At 47.9% G+C, this 20906-nt stretch overlaps 1 protein-coding gene across 1 annotated transcript in view; it reads left to right on the plus strand.

Moving 5' to 3' along the window:
- Positions 1-20906, plus strand: part of TNFRSF8 (TNF receptor superfamily member 8) — a 96281-nt gene that overhangs the window by 9642 nt on the left and 65733 nt on the right. The window contains exon 2 of the mRNA XM_069242293.1: positions 3138-3258. Coding sequence (XP_069098394.1) covers positions 3138-3258 — 121 coding nt within the window. The remainder of the gene's footprint in view (positions 1-3137; positions 3259-20906) is intronic.

Genomic DNA, 20906 nt, shown 5'->3' on the forward strand with positions numbered 1-20906 from the left:
TGCTTGCCTCCTCCTCCTCCTCCTATTCCTCTGCAGTGGTTGGTATCTAAGTAAGCCAAAAGTAAGATGGGTGTGACACCAGAACCAATGGAAACACAACATCATAGTACACAGAGCATGTATGTATGTATGACACTAGAATTGTCAAGGTGTGTACCATTGACACCAATGACGCACATATCAAATTAATACATCAGTACTAGCAGTAGGAAATGTCAATCGCCTGTATGCAGGGACAGGTGGAAGTGACCTCACTCCGCCGGCGTTAAGCATCATGGCAGAAGGCGGTCTCCACCGCCGTGCAATTCCTCATTGGCTAACATGGGGCTCGATGAAGTACAGGAACTAATGATGATCAGCGTCAGCTGTGACGGTGTTCACCGCGGCAAACGTGATCACCAATTGCTTTCTATCACTTCACTTGATTCCTGACTTTCCACCCAACAACATCTCCACTGCGTGTGGTGCTGTGACCTGTGTCTGGAACCTGCCATGGCCAATGCTGGGAGGGAGGAGCAGCTGGGAGGCCATGCCATGGCCCATGCTGGGAGGGAGGAGCAGCTGGGAGGTGGAAGGGAGTGGCTTGGGGGCACGAGGGGGGCGGGGCCGCAGCAGCTGAGTCAGAACAAACCGGCAAGAGCCGGAAAAAGAAAAACGGGCACAATCAGAGCAATACGACCAAGTGGAGCAGAAAACGGGCACATGCAAATTTTAAAACAGTGTGAGAAACGAAAAACAAATTTCAAGAAACAAAATACGATACGGGTGCCATTAAGAAGGGGCGGTGGGAGGGAGGAGCAGCTGGGAGGCGGGAGGAAGGAGGGAGTGGCCAATGGGGGCGCGAGGAGGGCGGGGCGGCAGGCGACACAGCGGAAGGTTCAGAACAAACCGGCAAGAGACAGAAAAAGAAAAGTGGGCACAATCAGAGCAATACGACGAAGTGGAGCAGAAAATGAGCACAGGCAAATTTTAAAACAGTGTGAGAAACATGGCCCATGCTACAGGGAAAAGGGCCCCAGCCTTCACGTAGGAGGAGTTGGAGAGGCTCGTGGATGGGGTCCTACGCTGGTATGGGCAGTTGTATGGGCCTCCTGACCCTTCCTGCGTGGTCCTGCTTAGCTATGTAAGGTGGTATACATTTTTGGTATTGCTCGGTAGCTAGCATGCCATGTGAGACAGGGCTTAGTTCGTCCCAGTTGGTGTGCAAATGGTAGTGTTTGGGTTCCTTCCTGCTGTAATACCTCGGCAATGGTTTGCCACTGTGGTCCATTCAGTGCAATTTAAGTCCCATCTGTGCTGTTGATGCTATGATTGACCCTGTGCTCCCTTTCTTTCTCCCCCCTCCTTCTGTCATACTGTCCATGTGTGCACTAGAATCATCTGGCGAAGGAGCAGGGGCACCAGCAAGTGAGAGAGCTACAACCCACAGGACCCAGGTGGCAGAGTCCACCGACGCCGAGGGGACCAGTGGGTTGCAGGGCGAGGAGAGCATCACAGGGGAGACTGGAGCTGATACAACTGACTCTGATTCCTCCTCTGATGGAAGCTACCTGGTGGTGGCGGACCCCTCTAGGACCATCCCAACTATGTACTTTTCTGCCACCCTGTTGCAGCACTGCCCTCCCAGTAGCCCCCCACCCAGTTGCCCATGCCCGCTCACCCAGAAGGGTGGGCGTCTCCTTCACCCTAGGCCCCTCAGGCCCTGCCCCAGTCAGTCCTCCTGCCCTCAGAGTGGAGTTTATTGACCTCCTGAGATCCATCTCTGTAGGGCATTCAACCATAGTGAATGCCATCCAGGGGCTGGCATCCCAGATGCAGCAATGCAATGCCTTCCTGGAGGGCATTCACAGTGGCTTGGCAGCCCTACAGAGATCGTTTCAGGCTCTGACCTCTTCTCTGACAGCAGCCAGTGCCCCTATTCTTTTGTCCCCCCTCCAACTACCTGTTCCCAGTCCCTGCCTCCTCTCCCCCAACCCATCCCATTCACACATTCTGACAAGCATGCACCCAAAACAACAGACATAACTTGCACAAACACAGGCAGCACACTTCACTCCACAAGCATACACACAGCCAACACACAACAACATCCTTCTGTTCCCTCACAGACGTATCAGCAGTCACATCTGCATGCTCTGCATCAACAGTCCCAGATCCTGCCACCTGTACAGCCTTGCCCACAGTCACCACAACATCAGACCCGCAGACATGCACCCCATGCACCACATGCACAGTCACCACCACCACCACTATCACCACCTCATGCAGTACACCCACCTCACTTGCAGACACCACCACAACATACATCCACACGTCCTGTTTGTCCTCCCCCTCTCTGTCTGCCCACCTCCAAAGACACATAAATGCTCACACTCAGACCCTCAACATCCATCCACCTCACACATGCACACTGTCCATGCACCTGCAACCAAGTACAGCACACCTCCTCAAACAACCACTCCCTCTACCTCCACTCCCATTCCTCCTCCCACAACCCGCCCCATTGGTCCTAAGAATCGTTTCCTTTCCCGCCTTTACCTCTTCACTGCCCCACCCCATCCCACCCATACCACCCCCAGCCCAGTTCCTCCAGCTTCAAATGGACTCCTGTTACTCCCCGTAGGAGTACTCCTGCCACTAAGGTGAAGAAGGGTGACACTCCTTCCCCCTGTCCCAAGACCACCCCTCTGTTCCCAAAACAGAAGGGCAGGGACCCACCCCCTCCCAAACCCAAGCCTAAGGACCCCCTCCCAAGAAGAAAAAAAAACACCCCACCCTTACCCCTCGCTGCCCCCTGAGGTGCCTGCCTCCAATCTCCATGTTGCCCCTGCCCAGTGGAGTGACTGGGCTGTCAGGAGTCAAGTTGGGCCTTGGACATTGCCCTGTGGCCATTTATGACTTTGGACTGGCCAATGGCCTTTTCTGTACATATTTCTATTTATATATATCACTTTTTACAATTGAGGAAGCTGTTACCACCTAATTATAGTGGTTGGACAACAGGTATGTGTCCTGGCTTTCTTTGCTCCTGGGTTATGTTGGGGTGGGATTTCTCTGGAGATGGTTCTGGGTGTTTGGCATCTGTATTTGGTGTGTGTGCATGTGTGTGTGTCACTCTCCCCTCCCTTGTGTGCTAGGCAGCTGTACTTACCGTCATCATCTTCGTTGGCGTCCCTGGATGGCCATCGCGTAGTACAGCATCTGGAAGACTTCCAATCTGGTTCCATGGCGGCTGCAGACTCCTCTGTCTCCCTGGAGGTGAGTGTCTCCTTTTATATGATGTGTTTCCACCAGGCTTTTGGTGGCATTGCTACCGCCCCAGAAATCCTGGCAGTCTGCTATGTCATAATATGGTGGGCGGATCCTTGTCTTCTGTCAGCCTGAAGAGCGCTACTGCCATGGTCAGTGGTCATACCGCACTGGCGGTTGGGGTGGTACATTGGCTTTCTATGGGAGGTATCACCGCCACGGTCATAATTTGGTGGTCATTACCACCAGCCTGGCGACGGTACTACCGCCATTGCCAGCATGGTGATCACCTGACCGCCAATATCATAATGACCACCATTATCTTATGTATACATGGTTTCATATTTATTGATATGGAAGCCTTAACGGATTGAGTGAATTGTAAGCCAAAATACTTATTTGTTGCGAATTCCATATAAAATTAGAGGATAAAAAGTCTTGCTTGAAAGTGAAGTTGTTAAGGGACAATATCTTGAATTTTGTATTATTTAATTAATAGCTGAACATAAGAGCATAAGAACCAACTTCACCTAGAAAAGCAAAAAGTGATGAGTGACGTTGTGAACTAAATAACAAGACATCATCAGTGTAGACTACTAGTTGAAGTTGTTGATTATTATAAGTAAATCCATGGATATCTTGGTTGGGTCGTAATTGAGATAGTAAAGATTCTAGTGCCAGATTAAAAAGAAAAGATGAAAGGGGACAAACTTATCAAACTCCTCTATCCAAAGTAAAAAATAAGGAAGCAAGCCAATTTGCAAAAATAGTCACTTGGGGAGGAGAATAAAAAAGAGGTATTAGGGAGTAATTTTTGGACAAAAACAAATCATTTAAGAGAGTTTATAATAAAAGGCCAATATCCTCGATCAAAGTCCTTCTCGTCATCTAGGATGATAGCTGCTAGGGGGTCAGCTATGTCAGTGGATGTTGATAGAACGCCAAGCAATAGGTTGGTGTTATCAGATATATATCTTCCTTTAACAAAACCTGATCATTCTTTACCAAGAAGTTCAGGGATAAAGGATTCTAATCTTAGAGCGAATACTTTCTAAAAGAGTTTGTAATAAGTGTTAACAAGAGAAATAGGTCTTTAATTTTTACAGTTTTATGGGTTCCTTCCCTCTTTAGGGTTAAAGTAAATAAGGATATCTAAGCAGGAGCCAGAAGATTTATGTAGATGTGAGAAGTAAAGTTCAAGGGTGTCAAGCTTAGGGAGAAGGAATTTGGAAAAATATGTCTAAAACTCAGCAGTAGAACCATCAGGACCCAGAGCTTTATCTTTCTTAAGTGAAGTTAATGCAATATGAAGTTCTGTTTGTGTGACATCTGATTCCAGAGATGTGGAATCAAGCTGAGTATTAAAGGATATGTGAGTAGTGGAAGGGTAGTTAATAATGTCAGATTCAGATGGCGAGTCTTCTGGCATATATAGCGTCTTGTAAAACTGAACAAATTCATCCAGAGTTTCTGAATTTTTATGTTGTGGAATCTGATGATTATCCATGATAGATTCAAGCTTTATTTACTTTGCTTATTTTTTAGATATTTTGATAATAATCTGCCAGATATATTTGGACCACCATAGAATTTGGCACTAGATTTCAGAATGTATGATGATGCATTGTCAGTAGAAAGTGTATTAAACTGAACCTTAGCATTAATAAGGTCTTGTTGGCATTCTTTTGGTTTGGAATTATAATATAGGTGTTCTAGTCTCTTAATTGTTGTAAAAACTTCTTTAGTTTGAGAGCAAGCTAATTTCCTCTTTTTAGATAAGTAATTAATTATAAAATCATGGGTGGAGGCTTTGAAAGTATCCTAAATAATGTGAAAAGCAATATCATCTGTTTAATTTGAAAAAGAAGAAAAAGATTAAGTATATGCTTTGTCTAATAAAAGTGAATAATTAAACCTCCATTTTTTTGGTAAATATTTCTGAAGGATATCTAGTTGTATATAAACTGGAGTGTGATCAGAAACTAGAATGGTGCCTATATCAGCAGAGTACAGGGTCTGTGCTAAATCAGGTGATAGATTTATGCTCAATTGCATATGATGAACAGGAGAAAAGTACTGTATTCTCTCAATGTGGAATTGCATAATATCCATGCATCAATTAAATGTCTCTGTTTAATAGCGTGAACAATGATTGTTGTGATTTGTTTGGAATGCACTGAAATGTAGAATTCCTGTCAATTAAATAATTCACAATTTGGGTACAATCTCCATCAAAAATAAGATTATCGTCTGAGCATTGCATATGTTTTTGGGTAGGAGTGGACCAAAATTGAACATCAGGCGCATTGGGACCATAAACATTAAAGAGAGAAATAGATGATTTATTTATCAACAATTTGACGAGCTACCATCTTCCATCCGTATCATTCTCTTGGGATACAAATTTATTATGCCGAGAATGGCCTAGAGTTTTGACTCCACCTTTTTTGCCACTTGCCAGAGAGAAAAAAACTACACCCACCCACCCCATCCTTAATTTTAAGGATTCTTTTTCAGTAAGATGAGACTCCTGAAAAGCGAAATATCTGCATCAACCTTTAATAAATATATCAAAACTCTTTGCCGTTTGATTGGAGAATTTAAACCTGTGACATTCCTAGATACAATTTTCAAAGACATAGGAGAAAAAGAGAATGAATAGATAAACCAGACATAACACCAAGAGAATCTAATGTGAACTATGTAAGAACAAAAGGATTTGGTAATGTAAGAAGAAAATATTGAAGTAATGTATGATGAACAAGGAAACAGAAAAGCGAGAAGATAAAAAAAGAAAAAAAGAGAGGAGAAAATCAATAAAAGATGGGGATCTTGGGTACTTTCACGCAATCACCTGGTTCTGAATGCGGAGACGATGACAGACCTCTGATCCAACTAGGGCAACAAATTAAACAAGTAATAACAACCTTAATTCACGCACTGCCTTTCGAGAGGAAGGAAGGGGTTGGGATAAAACAAGAAAAAAGATGAACTTGTATCACAGGATCTTCTCTGCTGCCTTGCAACCCCTCACAGGAAGATCTTTACTCCTTGGACCTTAGTGTGTGGATGCAGGTGTGGTACACTAGAAACAAGACAAGTAGTTTACTAACAGTCCTTATCAGTTATTTACAAACACTTACACATGTCATTGTAAATTAGGCTAAAGAGCAGATACAAATTCAAAAGCTGAAGTTTCCTGGCACTCTACAGAATGTCCAAAATATCCAAACTTCAATACAAACATTCGAGAATCACAATAATGCTTCAAGAGTCTTTTTGAGATTTGAATACAAGGATTGTATCTAAAATACAAACATAAAGACCTCTAGATCACAGTCAAGTAAAGTTTGGATCGTCCACAGGGTATAGTGTTAGGATTGCTAGGATTTTTCAAAACATTGGCACACATTACGTCCATATTCCAAGAACAGGTTGAATATCCTCAAAATAACTGGATTGTAGACAATGCTCAAAACTGAACTATGAACTAGTGCGCACTATCCTGAGAAGCAGAAATTATCCTAGAAATAGGTTCTTCTACAGGAATCCGGAGGAAGGCCGAAGGCTGAGGGGCAAGATACTACAAGAGGAGGTTGAATCATAGCTCAAGGCGTGAAGACACTGAAGACGTTGATGGAGCCAGGATCATGCGATCACAAGAAGGCTTGGAAGACTAGAGTGCTGGAGGTTCTGGGCAACTCAAAAGGTGTGTACAGGGAAGATGCTTGCACAGAACTGGAATGTGGCCAAGCGCCCACTCTGGGTTTTGATGGGGTTTTTATACCTGATGGGAAGACTGTTCTAGAAGTGCTTGTGGCTCACATAGAAGCACTAGAAAGTTCCAGGGGAAACCTTTGAGAAAACACATGTTAACCTAAGAGATGTGACCCCTTGCAGGTGAGGTGTAAATGATGGTAGGAAATCAATTAACCAGCTGCCGGAATCAAGTGTCAATAGATCACACTCGTTGGTGCCAATGACCAAGGCAAGTGGAAAATACTCCCAATTTGTTACATGCAACAGGTAAAGGCGGATGGGACTAATAATTAGGAAATATGTGATATTCATACAGGCATGCTACCAGGGAAAGCAATAGGGATTCAAGAGGGTGAAGAGCTCTGGGAGGGAGACAAGGGTTTGTAGGAGGCTCTGAGATGCCGGTGGGGAAAGGTGACAAGAGCTGTGTGCTCAAAACCAACTGCACACAAGAGGGGTTCATGACAGATACATGGAAAATGAAGTAATACGTGAGAGTTAAAGAAAAATGATAACATATCTAAAACATTGAAAAAAGGGATTGGGTATGTGAAATCACATGGAATGGATGGCACATCTGGAATCCAAAAGGGAAAAAAACGCAGGGAGTAACGTAGACCATGAAATGAAAGGCGAGCACAAGCAAAAACATGTAGACAACACCTGCAAGAAAAAAACAGGTTAGTGGAGAAAATCGGTAAATTGTAAAGTAATAAATCAATAATATATCAATAATATAACATTAACTTCTTCATAAGGTATGATGTCTAACAGAGATAGTATATAAAAAATATACTTTATTATAAGAAAATTTTAAGATTTAGGAGGTCTTGAATTATCCATACTCTTAATTCTACAAGTCTCAAGAAAAGTCTTGAAATGGGAGAGGACTTCATATGTTGTTGTTTTATCCTTGTAAGCCACTTAAAATAAGCAGAGGTGCAATATTCCAAAGCAAGCGCGTGTGAACGAAGCGCTGGTCCTTAAACTCATAAAACCTCTTGTCTGTCTGCAGTACTCTTGGCGTAGTTCTGAGAAAAGTAGATGTTGTTACCTGACCACGAAATTCTCTTTATAATTTTGGCTGCTTAGAGAACTTTAAGTAGATCAGTATATTCCAGGAAGGTTTTGTGGATGTAGATGCAATGGTAGTCAAGTGACCTAGGTGAAATGCTTGTTGAATATCTAGAGAGGGAATATCTGATATATGTAATACCATAGAATGGAAGGATTTGAAGAAAGTGATAGGGTAAGTGCCCTCAGATAGACTGTATATAGGTTTGTTTGTTCCTTCTATTGCTGTTCTCTAGGTCTTCAGCATGTTGTTGTAGAACAGAAGCCTGTGTTTGGGGAGTGTTTACCTTGAGATGTGTTAGTAAAAACTGTAATGTGTTGCTCAGCAGTTGAGAGTCTCTCTTCCACGTGAGACCATCTGTCACTGAAAGTTTTACATTTTGCCTTTTTCTCCTCCATATAAGTGTGTAAAGGCTCTGATCTCCTCCAACAAAAGATTAATTGATCCAGATGTAAGAGGCTTTGTGGGGGAGGGTGGCTCTTTTTTAAGACTCTTGGTGGAGTAGACACTAACGTGGGATTCACAATGAGTGATGAATTTGAAGTGAAAGCAGTGATGTTATGCAGAGGAGTACATGAATCTTCTGCCATTACAATCTGTGAATTTTTAGGAGAAGACTTGGTATGTCTGTAAGAGGAGAATTTAGATAACATTTTAGTGGCTTTCAGGCTACCTATGTATAAAAGCAGGGATAAAAAAAAACCATCAATTTGTTGAAGATTAAAAAATAAGATACATGCATTAACCTTCACGTTACAGTAGAATATCCAGCTCAGAAATCACAGCTAGGAACATAGAAAAGATTGACATAGTTGATAATGAAGGTAATATGACTTATGGCCTTCCTTACAACCCTGGCGGTCGGGGTTAAAGCGGCGGTAATACCACCAACAGGCTGGTGGAAAAAAATGGAATCACGACCGTGGCGGAAACCGCCAACATAGACAGCCACTTTAACACTCCTTCCACCATGGCGGTACAAACAAACAGCACGGAGGTCACCGCCAACAGGCAGGTGGAAGACAATGTACCGTCCACACTATTATGAGAGGCCAATCCGCCACCTTTTCCGGGGTGGAACCAATGCGAAGAAAAACACGGCGGGAACAGGACTTGGAAGGGAAAACACTCACCACTCTACACCCCACGAAGAACCAGGACGCCATGGAGCCAGAACTCCAAATACTCCCTGCGATGGTATTCCTAATCCTCTATCAGGAGCACCAAAGATGGCGGTGACGACCAAGGTGAGTACTGCACCTACAACACAGGGGAGGGGGGAGGGAAAAGAGAGTGACACACACACGCAACACGCAAACCCCACACCCCCACCCACAACAACATACACACAAATACATGCTGCAACATTACATTTCCACCCCCCCCCCCCACCCTCCCCTGGAAGAACGCAAGAACGCAAGGACAAAAGGAAATGAGTTGAACAATTGTAATCATGAGAAAAACAGTAGTCAAAACTCAAAATACAGTATATACAATTATGTACACCAACTACACAAGTCTGGATAGTGCACCAATTATTGTCCATGGACCACTGGGCCCAAAATGCATGGGTGAGGCCCACACTCAACACCAGACTTCAAACGGAGAGAATACTGCAGGGGTATCAGATCGAAATGAAACAGGCACCTCAGGGGGAAGGGAAAGGGGGCACCTCAGCCGGATGAGTGCACAACGCCACTGCTCCACGAGGGGGCTCCATGCCCACTGCTGTATCCTGGGGAGTGCAAAGCCGCAGTCTCTCAAGTCTCTCCAGTGGGTGGTTTGCCCACTGCTGTATCCTGGGGAGTGCAAAGCCACAGTCTCTCAAGTCTCTCCAATGGGTGGTTTGCCCACTGCTTCATCCTGGGGAGTGCAAAGCCACAGTATCTCAAGTCTTTCCAGTGGGTGGTTTGCCCACTGCTGTATCCTGGGGCGTGCAAAGCCACAGTCTCTCATATCTTTTGAGTGGGTGGTTTGCCCACTGCTTTATCCTGGGGAGTGCAAAACCACAGTCTCTCAGGTGGATGCCTTTCTCCACTGGTTCTGCAGGGGGCTTTGTGCCCAGAGTGTTTCATCCTGCCAAGGACAGAGGTAGTGGATGTGATACTCCACTGGTTCTGGAGGGGGCTTTGTGCCCAGAGTGCTTCATACTGCCAAGGACAGAGGTAGTGGATGCCTTTCTCCACTGGTTCTGGAGGGGTCTTTGTGCCCAGAGTGCTTCATCCTGCCAAGGACAGAGGTAGTGGATGTGATACTCCACTGTTTATGGAGGGGGCTTTGTGCCCAAAGTGCTTCATCCTGCCAAGGACAGAGGTAGTGGATGTTATACTCCACTGAAGGTGGTGCAACATGGAAGCTGCCCAGGCTCCTGGAACTGACCACCAGGTTTGACGACTGACCACTGGGGATGGCAGCCATGTCTGCGGTGGTGCCACTGGCTCAGGATGTCGTGGGGCCACTGGTGGTGCTTGCGGCGGTGTCAGTAGCAGCGGTGCTGGTGGTGGACTCTGTGGCAGCAGTGCTGGTGGTGGACTCTGTGGCAGCGGTGCTGGCGGCTGACTCTGTGGCATCGGTGCTTGTGGCGGACTCTGTGGCATCGGTGCTGGCGGCGGACTCTGTGGCGGCGGTGCTGGTGGCGGGTTCTGTGGTGGCGGTGCTTGTGGTGGGCTCTGTGGTGGCGGTGCTGGTGGCAGGCACTGTGGCGGCGGTGCTGGTGGCGGGCTCAGTGACTGCTGTGCTGGTGGCGGGCTCAGTGACTGCAGTGCTGGTGGTGGTGCATGTGGCAGTGCAGGTGGCAGTCTTGTCCACCGTACAGGTTGGCGTCGACGTGGACAGAAGGTGTGACACTGGTCCCATTTTTGGTGCCACCATGCCCTCTCCTGACCTGCCCTTGATTTTCTGGCCCTTCCCCACATTGGATGGTGGTGCCGGTGTCTTGCCAACATCCCCTTTTGTTTTGCCTGAGCCCTTGGTGGCAGGTGTTTTCACCTTCTCCCTCTGGGATGTGGGCACCTTTTTTACTTTTGCAGGTGGCAGAATGTCCTTGCCCTCCCTCTGTGGCACACTGGCAGCCCTGATGCTTGGCGCACTCCAAAAGCCAGCAGTTGCTGGCACCACTGTGCCTGGTGATGTGGTGGCTGAGGTGCTGGGTTGGGACCTGGAAAGCCTGACCTTAGGGGACGGACAGGGGGGGAGGTGTAGGGAAGAGGTCAATATTAGTTAGGAAACTTTTTTTCGACACACAGGGACAGGTAGATGGAGGGGGTTTGGGAGTGGAGGAAGAGGTAGTGGTTGTAGGAGATGAACGTTTGCTGAATTTGGGTGAAGGTGCATGGGCTGGAGGCTGTTGTGAGGTGGATGGCTGTTGGGTGGGTGTGTGGCTGCGTTTGTGTACTTTGGGAGGAGGGCTCACAGACACACTGGTAGAGGACACAGGGGATGTGTGAATGGTAGTGGGGGTGGTGAGTGCATGTGAGCGGTGTGTGGTGATGGGCGTGCTGGTGATGGAGGTAGTGGCTGAAGATGTAGTGCATGCAGGTGTGAGTGGAGACGAGACAGGGAGGGAGGAGGACGACGTGGAGGAGGGGGACATAGTGGAGGCAGTGGATGTTGGTATGTGTGCATGGGTATGATGCTTGTGTGAGTGCCTGTGGCATGTGTGGTGCTTATGTTTGCTAGAGCCACACTTGTGTGTTGAGGTGTGTGCATGCTGGTCTGATGGTGTGCTTGGGATAGGCTGAGGTACAGGGGATTGGGTCTGGGTGGAGGAAGTTGGAGGGGGAAGGCTGGACACAGGGACAATGGCTGCCATCAGTGCTGAGGCCAGAGCCTGAAACGCTCTCTGTTGGGCTGCCTGGCCAGAATGAGTGCCCTCCAGGTATGCATTTGTTTGTTGCAAATGCCTCTCGACACCCTGGATGGCATTCACAATGGTAGATTGCCCAACAGTGAGGGATCTCAGGAGGTCAGTAGCCTCTGCACTGAGGGAAGCAGGGCTGACTGGGGCAGGGCCTGAGGTGCCTGGGGCGAAGGAGATGCCCACCTTCCTGGGTGAGTGGCCACGGGACACACGCTGAGGGGCTGCTGGGAAGGTGGTGCTGGTAGGGGGGGTGGCGGCTGTACCTGTTGATGCGGGGGGCACAGAGGGGCCCGCCACCGCAAGGGAGCTCCCATCAGAGGAGGAGTCGCTGTCGCTGATGTCACCTCCTGTCCCTGCTGTGGAGCTCCCCTCACCCTCCGTCCCACTGGTGGCTTCAGACTCCTTTGTCTCGCCCTCCAGGGCCAAGTGGGATGCAGCTCCCTCCTGCTCCGGTGCCAATACTCCTCCGCCTGATGATGCTATTGCACACAAGAACAGGGAGACCACAAAAAGGGGGGGGAAGATAGAAGAAAGACATGTTGAGTGCATGCAGTACCACTACCGTTGGCGGACACTCCAGACACAGCAGCCCACTGCACTACGCCATGCACTTATAGTTCCTAGATTAATCACATGCCCATGGGGTACAAGGCCTATGCCCGATTGCTACCCACATGGAAGTCACAGGAGCCTGACTAGGTGTAGATGGCTCTTACCACTGGTGGGGTTGGGGTGCCACATAGCCTGCCTCATAAAGGGTCCTTGCCTTCAAAGCTCGCCCTGGCCTAGGGTAACCCACTGCCCACCTCCCCTACCCAGACACCTCGTAATGCGTGCAGAGTCAGATGGATGTGACGGTACTCACCCCCTTGTGGCTGCAGTGATGCCCTCAAGCACCCATCCAACTCTGGATACGCCACCGCCAGGATCCGGAACATCAGGGGGGTCATGGTGCGACGGGCACCCCTCCCACGTTGGGAGGCCATCCCCAACTGGGCCTCCGCCGTCTTCTTGCTCTAGCGGCAAATGTCCTCCCATCTCTTCTGGCAGTGGGTGCTCTGTCTGTGGTGGACCCACAGGGTTCCGGACGTCCTTGGCGATGGCACGCCAAATATTCTTCCTCTGGTGTGCGCTGACCTCCAGGAATAGTACTGGGGAATAGGTAAAACTTTAACCGTCCAGACTGTCACAGTCATTGGCCCCAGTTCCCACCCTTGCCCTGACGCACATGCACTCACCGTCCGCACATGGAGGCCTCAGCCCCCCCCCATTTATCTTCCATCCACACCACTCCAAACAGGTATTGCCCATGCAGCATGCTCACAGTGTACTCACCTGTTTGTCTGGAGGACCGTAGAGTTGCGTGTAATGGGGGAGGACCCCATCCACTAACTTCTCCAACTCCTCCGAAGTGAAGGCAGGGGCCCTTTCCCCACACACATGAGCCATCGTCGCTTCCAGACTGAGGGCACAGCAGCACTTGCAGTGTAGGTCCTCTCCTGTCGAAGGTCAGGTATCAAGTGAGTGAACAGACAGAAAATGGCGGTCACGTCCGCGGCGGTGCGTACCGTCACCGCCGGCGTACATCGTCATTGGCCCCTGGGACCCATAGGGTCCAATGTTAACCAAGCATCCCTTATGTGATGGGGCAACTCCAGAGACAACGTGTGTGGCTAATAGGTGAGGACAAGGACCCCATACCCTGTGAATAGTTGTCTGGGGTTGTCCCTAAGGGTTAGTGTGTGTCTAACAGTTGTCCCTCGACATTTGCAGGTGACTCTGGTTACCCCAACCTGTCTTGGCTACTGACCCCAGTGAGAAATCCCAGGACAAGGGCAGAGGAACGCTACAGTGAGGCACATGGGCGAACTAGGAGAGTGATTGAAAGGACCTTTGGCCTCCTGACGGCCAGGTTCCGGTGCCACCATATGACAGGTGGTTCTCTCTACTACTCACCAAAGAAGGTGTGCCAGATCATCGTGACCTGCTGTATGCTGCACAACCTGGCTTTGTGACGACAGGTGCCTTTCCTGCAGGAGGATGGTCCAGAAGGATGTCTTGTGGCAGCTGTGGAGCCTGTGGACAGTGAAGAAGAGGAGGCAGAAGAAGAGGATATCGACAACAGAAACAATGTTATCCAGCAATACTTCCAGTGGGACACAGGTAAGAAGATGTCACTGCCTCACACATCTCATACAATTGTTAGACCTATCATATGTCTGTCACTTTCACCCAGTGTATGGACCCTGACTTGTCACTTTGCCTTTCCATTTCACAGATGTGGGTCCCACTGTGTGACCTCTGCTATATTACCTAATGGACTAGAGCTGTGTTACATCGGTATGTTGACAATACAATTGACATTGCTATTTTCCATAGTTATTGCAAATACACATTTGTGAAAGCACAGACTGACTCCAGATTGTTTTGTGATTCAAGGGTGTTTATTTCAGTGCGGGGGTGTAAAATGGGCAGGGGTGATGGTGGAGGATTGTCCATGGCAGAGTCCAGTCTATTTGTTTCACAGGTGTATTGTCCAAAGGGGCATGGGAAGTGGAGCTAGGGCAGTTGATGGATGGACAGAGTGACGAAGTGGGACAGAAGGATGACATTCGGGGTGTCTCATTTCCTGGAGGGGGTCTTGGCATTGTTCTTTGTCTTTGTCCTGGATCTCAGGGACCGTTTGTGGGGTGGTTCTCCATCTGCAGGGGGTGGGGGGGCTGGTGTTGTGGTCCTGTGGCGGTGCTTCCTGTCTACTAGCGCCGGTGGAGGTGGTGGGCTGTTCATCATCCAGGCTAGTGTCAGGGGCCCCTTGTTGTGCCACAGTGTCCCTCCTGGTGTTGACAAGGTCCTTCAGCACCCCTACAATGGTGACCAGGGTGGTGTTGATGGACTTGAGTTCCTCCCTGATCCCGAGATACTGTTCCTCCTGCAGCCGATGGGTCTTCTGAAACTTGGCCAGTACCGTTGCCATTGTCTCCTGGGAATGATGTTATGCTCCCATGATGTTGGAGAGGGCCTCGTGGAGAGTGGGTTCACTTGGCCTGTTCTCCCCCTGTCGTACAGTAGTCCTCCCAGTTCCCCTGTTTTCCTGTGCCTCTGTCCCCTGAACGGTGTGCCCACTGCCTCTGCCCTCAGGTCCCTGATTTTCTTGGGGTGGTGAGTTTGCCTGGGTTCCCTGCAGTGGTGGACACACTGCTGCTTGACTTGTTCTGGGGACAGAGGTATGGGCCTGCTGGGTGGGTGCTGTGGTGGTGTTTCCTGAGGGGGAGGCTCTGTGGTGGCATGTGTCAGTGTCCGGGGAACCGACTGTCCCGAGGTCCCAGATGGGCCAGGCTGGTCATCTTGATCCAGTTGGACAGGGCTGCTGTCATCACTGTAGGCCTCTTCTGTGGGGGGAGTGGACATGTCTGGAACTTCCTGTCCGGTGACATTGGGTAGGGGTCCTGCAGGGGTGTAAAGGCATGATTATTGCATGTGTGTGTGCCATTGTGTGCAATGGGTGGGTGACCCTGTACTCCAGTGCTTGCATTCTTGTCTAGGACCGTGTGTGATACTTGGTTTGGGGTCTGTGTTGGTATCTGTAGTGGACATGCTTTGGTGATGGGTGCCCATGCTTTGGTGTTGCATGCAGGGCTTGGTGTTGGAATGGGTGGGTTGTTATAGTGGGACATTTGTGAGGTGGAGTGATGGGGTGAGGGTGAGGGTGGGGAATGTGACAACATGCAGGTAGGGTGGGGGATGTAATAGTTAAGATATGACTTACCAGAGTCCATTCCTCCTGCCTCTCCTGCGAGGCCCTCAGGATGCAGTATAGCCAAGATTTGCTCCTCCCATGTTGTTAGTTGTTGGGGAGGAGGTGGAGGTCCGCCACCAGTACTCTGTACTGCAATCTGGTGTCTTGAGACCATGGAACGCACCTTCCCCCGTAGGTCGTTCCACCTCTTCCTGATGTCATCCCCAGTTCTTGGATGCTGTCCCACTGCGTTGACCCTGTCTACGATTCTGCGCCAAAGCTCCATCTACCTAGCTATGGTGGTGTGCTGCACCTGTGATCCGAATATCTGTGGCTCTACCCGGACGTTTTCCTCCACCATGACCCTGAGCTCCTCCTCAGAGAACCTGGGGTGTTTTTGAGGTGCCATGATGTGGTGTGGGTGATGTGTGAGGTGGTGTCGGTTGTGATGTGTGAGGGGATGTGTTTGTGTGTGTTGTCTGAGGTGCGTGGATGTTGTGTGAGTGATGGTGTTGTGTACCTGTGGATGCTAGTGTTGTCTCTGGTGGTGTCTCTTTCTGGGCTTCTTTCTCAATACTGGTCGTAAGGGTTTGTGGGTGATGTGTGTTTTATATTGTATTGAGTGTGAGGGAGTGGTGTGTGTATGTGTATCAGGTGGGTGTATTTCGAATTGTCCAATTTGGTTGTGTTCTGTAAATGTGTTTGTATTTTTAGCGCAGCGGTGTGTACCGCCAATGGCTTACCGCGGTTGAAAGACTGCTGCGTGGATTAGTGGGTCGTGATAGTGTGGGCGTATTCCTGTTGGCGTGACGTGGAGGTTTTGTTTTCGCCAGTTTATCACTGACCTTTGGTGTGGCGGACTTGTGGGAGTGTCTGGATTTTGGAGGATTCCGAGCTGTGGGTTGCAATAGCTGTAGCGGAATTCCAATGCCGCAGCGGTGTGTTGGTGGTCTTCTGCATGGCGGTAAGCGGGATTTACCGCCGATGTTGTAATGAGGGCCTATGCCTCTCCTTAAAAATAGAAAACATAGAAATAATGATGCAGGTCAGTGAAAAACTCCATGTAGTGATGGCGAGCTGAAATAATCTTTCAACATTAAGAATTGTTTGTCCTATGTTTTTCATATTAACACAAAGATACCAGCTGACTTAAAAACCTTCAAGTCATGGTTCCTCACAAAAGTGCTCATAAAGAATATGTAGGTTTATAAGTATAATGTGCAAGAGCAAACCTGGTAATTTTTTTAAGCAAAGTATGGAGTGAGAAACAGTTGGAGTGCGTCAGTGCTTCCCGGGATTCTGCCAACATTGGAAAACACCAGGCTTTTCTGAAGCAAAGAAATGCACCATCATTGAAAGCTCACTTCATATCCCTTGCTGATTTCATGCATCGTGCACAGCTGTGCTATGGGAGAAAACAAACCCTAGAGTACCCCAAAAAAGCTTTGTTGATTGTGGAAACTGCCACTTGACCAACGTTTCTCCCATGTCATCCAGTGGAGGACTACTCAAATACTGCCATCTTCATCGGGCGTCAATCCATGCTCCTTCTTATCAGCTCTTAAGAAGATTTTTGAATGTCTTGACTTGGAGTATTCTGCTGTCGAAGCACTGCCCAATATACAAGGTGAAATGGATGTACTGACTTAGTGTGTCTCATTTTTGTCAATTAGTTGCTGAAACTAACTAGATTGAAAGCACTCAAATTACTCTTTATTGATCTAGTTTGAGAAAAGAAATTAAATGCAAATTGATCTGGTTGCGGTGTCCTACTTCATGTTCTGAACGTGTTGATTTAGTGCTGCTGATTGAACATATATTACAGCTGAAAAAAAGAAGGAAGTCCCTGAAGAAGTAATTTTAATTTATTCTAGAGTTTCTTCATCTGGTTGATGATAGATTTCAATGTACTCATTCTCTCAAGAAGATCTTGAGTACGCAAGCGCTGAGTGGGGTCATTTGACTAAAAGTGAAAAAGAGCACCTGTAGAAGCCTTTCTGTGCATAATTTGTGGTGATGCAGTACATATGATTCAGTCCTTTGCTCAACGGTCTCTGATGAATATTGGACAAATCCAATCATCTTTTGAAATGTAGACAGCAGTGCATTGGCTTCATGAAGATGAAGAGGATTTAGACACCCCCTCCCCCCCAAAAAGGGATTTTTCTGGGCCTGATGAAGACTCTTTCTTGTTTTTCTATTTGTCCCCACCTTTGTCCTGATTCTTGGAAGAATCCTTCTTTTTTTGATCACCCCCTGTGCGAGCTTTCCCACCCACCCTGGTGCGAACCCATTTGTCTGCCATCTTTCCCAATTCTTGGGCAGAGGTCAGATCTGAGTCCACCAGGTACTGATGCAGCTTATCATATATGCAATTATTAAAAATGTGCTCTATCACAAGAAGTTTGTACAAGCCCTGATAATCATGCACATTGCTGCCATGCAACCAGCCTTCCAGAGCTGTCCACAAAAGCTACCTAATCCTGTGAGGACTCCTTCCTAGTCTCCCTGAATTTGATTCTATATTCCTCTGTGGTTAACCCAAATCCATCAAGGAGTGCATTCTTAAGTGATTGATAATTGCCTGCCACTTCCTCCCTGACAATGAGAAGTTTGTCCCTGCCTTTGTCAGAAAAGGAAAGGCACAAGATGGCTGCCCACTGTCTTTGAGGGACCCTCTGTACCTTACAGGCCCTTTCCAAGGCAGTGAACCACTTTTGAATGTGATCCCCAACCTTGTGAGATGGGGCAATTTTACTTAGGTTCCTGGAGTCATAGGAGGCCACCCTGACCCTAGTGTCCCAAAAGCTGTTGCTGCCACCATGGGGTGTTAGCCCCAGGTTCTGCCTTTCCCTCTCCACTGCCAAGGCCTCCCTATCTAGGGCTAACTGTTGCTGCTGCAGCCTCAGTCTGGCCTCTTCTACCCTCAGTTTGAAGAATTCCCTATCTAGGGAATCCCCATCTGAGTTATAGTGTTTAGTTTCATCAGATACTACTGAGCCCTGGGTGTGGGTAGATGAGGAGGATCTACCCCTCCTCCTGGAGACCCTTGGCATCATCCCCCTGGAATTAAAAGTAGACCTACTGGTGTGTCACCATTTCCTACTGCCATGAGTGCTCCCTACAGGACTGTTGTGTCCCCCAGTTTCTTCCTGACCCTCTCCAGTGAAATCTAGGTCTACCCTAGCTTATACTGCAGGGTCATTCTCTGCCTCCTGCTCTTCCTGGCCTGCAGTGCTCTGGCTATCAGTCTGGAGTAGCAATCCTAGGAACAGAGATTTGTTGGGATTTGTTCAGCTTCCTAGAAGCACACATCTCCCTTAATTCCTGAAGTGAGGCCCTCATACTGAGAGGCTGGGGCCTGAGCTTTGTTTTCTACTGACAACATTTTCCCCAGAGTAGTGTGGGTGCACCTACCTACTCTAAGTAACTAGACTTTCTAATAGTTTAGAGAAAGGATTATGCCAGACCCAAACATACCTAAACTAGAAGCCTAGTGACCCTAACTACCAAGTGAAGTGTAACCTATAGACTAGTGGTGGACTCTCCTATGGCAAGTTACCAGTGACAGAGAGTGGTAAGGTAATTGCAAGTGTCTTATCCCACAGCTGCACCACCAATGTAGGAATGCTGGCCTTGTGTTTGGCGGATCCCTATGGTGTTTGTACCTTATACCAGATCCATGCGACCCCTATTAGTTAGTCAACAGTGTCTAGGAAGCCAGGACTCTCTAGTGGTAGCTGTGGTGAGCAGCCAAGACTTATCAAGGAGGAGTGTAAAGTACTTGCAATAGCACAGTAGTCACACAGTGACTTATCTCACATGAAAGGAACCACACAGTGTTCCAAAACATTAAGGTACTTTATTACAGTAACCCTGAACTAGATTACTTATAGGCAAACCCCCAAGTGGAGGTAAATATACACTATATATATATATATATATACACAGTGAGTACTAGGAATTAGCATAGAAAAACAACAAACCTTGGTAAGAGATAGCAGAAAATAGTTAGGGCCCTACAGGGGGGCCAAACCATAAACTAAAATAGTGGAATGTGAAGTCAGTCCCCTTACCCAAGGATGTAGCGTAGTTAGAAGGGAGCTGGGAGAGCTGGGAACCCCAAGAGGTGAGTACCTGGACGACCCCCAGCGACCAGGAGAGCAGAGGTATGTTACCTGGTCTCCCCAGGTGAAGAGGACCTGCAAAAGAAGGGGACAGAGTCCAGTTCACGCAGGAGTGTAGGTGAGGCAGGAGCCACTGCTGTCCCTTCTGTGGAAGAAGATCCGTGTTTCCGGTGGAAGATGAAGGTCAGCTGCGGAGCCCAGGTGCTGCGGAGGAGTCCCTTAAGTCATGCAGAAGTTGTCTCACGCCAGTCGCTGGATTGCAGATGGGTCAGTGGCCAGGAGGACTTCCAACAAGCCTTGGCAAGTGCACATTTGGACAGAAGAGGTTTGCAGAGCTGAAGAGGACCAGCAAGGTCCAGGGGATTTGACCCTTGGAGGGGAGTCTGGGCCAATGCTCAGCAGTCAGGAAAGCCAGCGGAAGCAATCATAACTCCCAAAGGCAGCCCACTCGCAGCAGGCACAGTAAGTTGCAGTGATGCCCAATCAGCACAACTGGAGAGGAGTCCCACATCGCTGGAGCAGCAGAGAGGAGACTATCCTTGTCTTCAACATGTTTGAATAATAGGGGTGGACCTGTAGAGCACGCACATGCCTAATGGGCATGTGTGTGCTCTATCGCAATTTGAAAAAAGCGCCTTGGGGTGCTTTTAATAAATTGCACCTTCAAGTCAGTGGTAATTGCATCTCCAAAATGCCCAAATCACGTTCTGGAAATGCATGGTACATCAGAATAGGATTTGCATTTACTGTTCTGGGAATTGCAAACTACGATTTCTACAAGGTAGAAATCTCAATTTGTGATTCCTTAAAGGGCTTTGTACATTAGAAAAGCCCAGTTTGCATTTCTTAACAGCCTGAAATAACGATTCAAAGGAGCAGACTTTGTACGTCTGCCCCTAAATTATGCAATGGATGAGAAGCAGGTAAATGTGTGTTGTTTTATTGGGGTGTTTGTGGTAGGTGTTGGTGAAGATTGAAAATGTGGGTGCAAAGTTAGTTTAGGATATTTTATGTTTCTATAGTCATGAGAATGGGGGTGAGTGTTTGTCTCTCTTTTGTAATAGAATGTTATGAAATTGAGTGTCCGAGAGAGATTTTGAT

The sequence above is a fragment of the Pleurodeles waltl genome, chromosome 6 (assembly GCF_031143425.1).
Source record: "Pleurodeles waltl isolate 20211129_DDA chromosome 6, aPleWal1.hap1.20221129, whole genome shotgun sequence".
NCBI lineage: Eukaryota > Metazoa > Chordata > Amphibia > Caudata > Salamandridae > Pleurodeles > Pleurodeles waltl.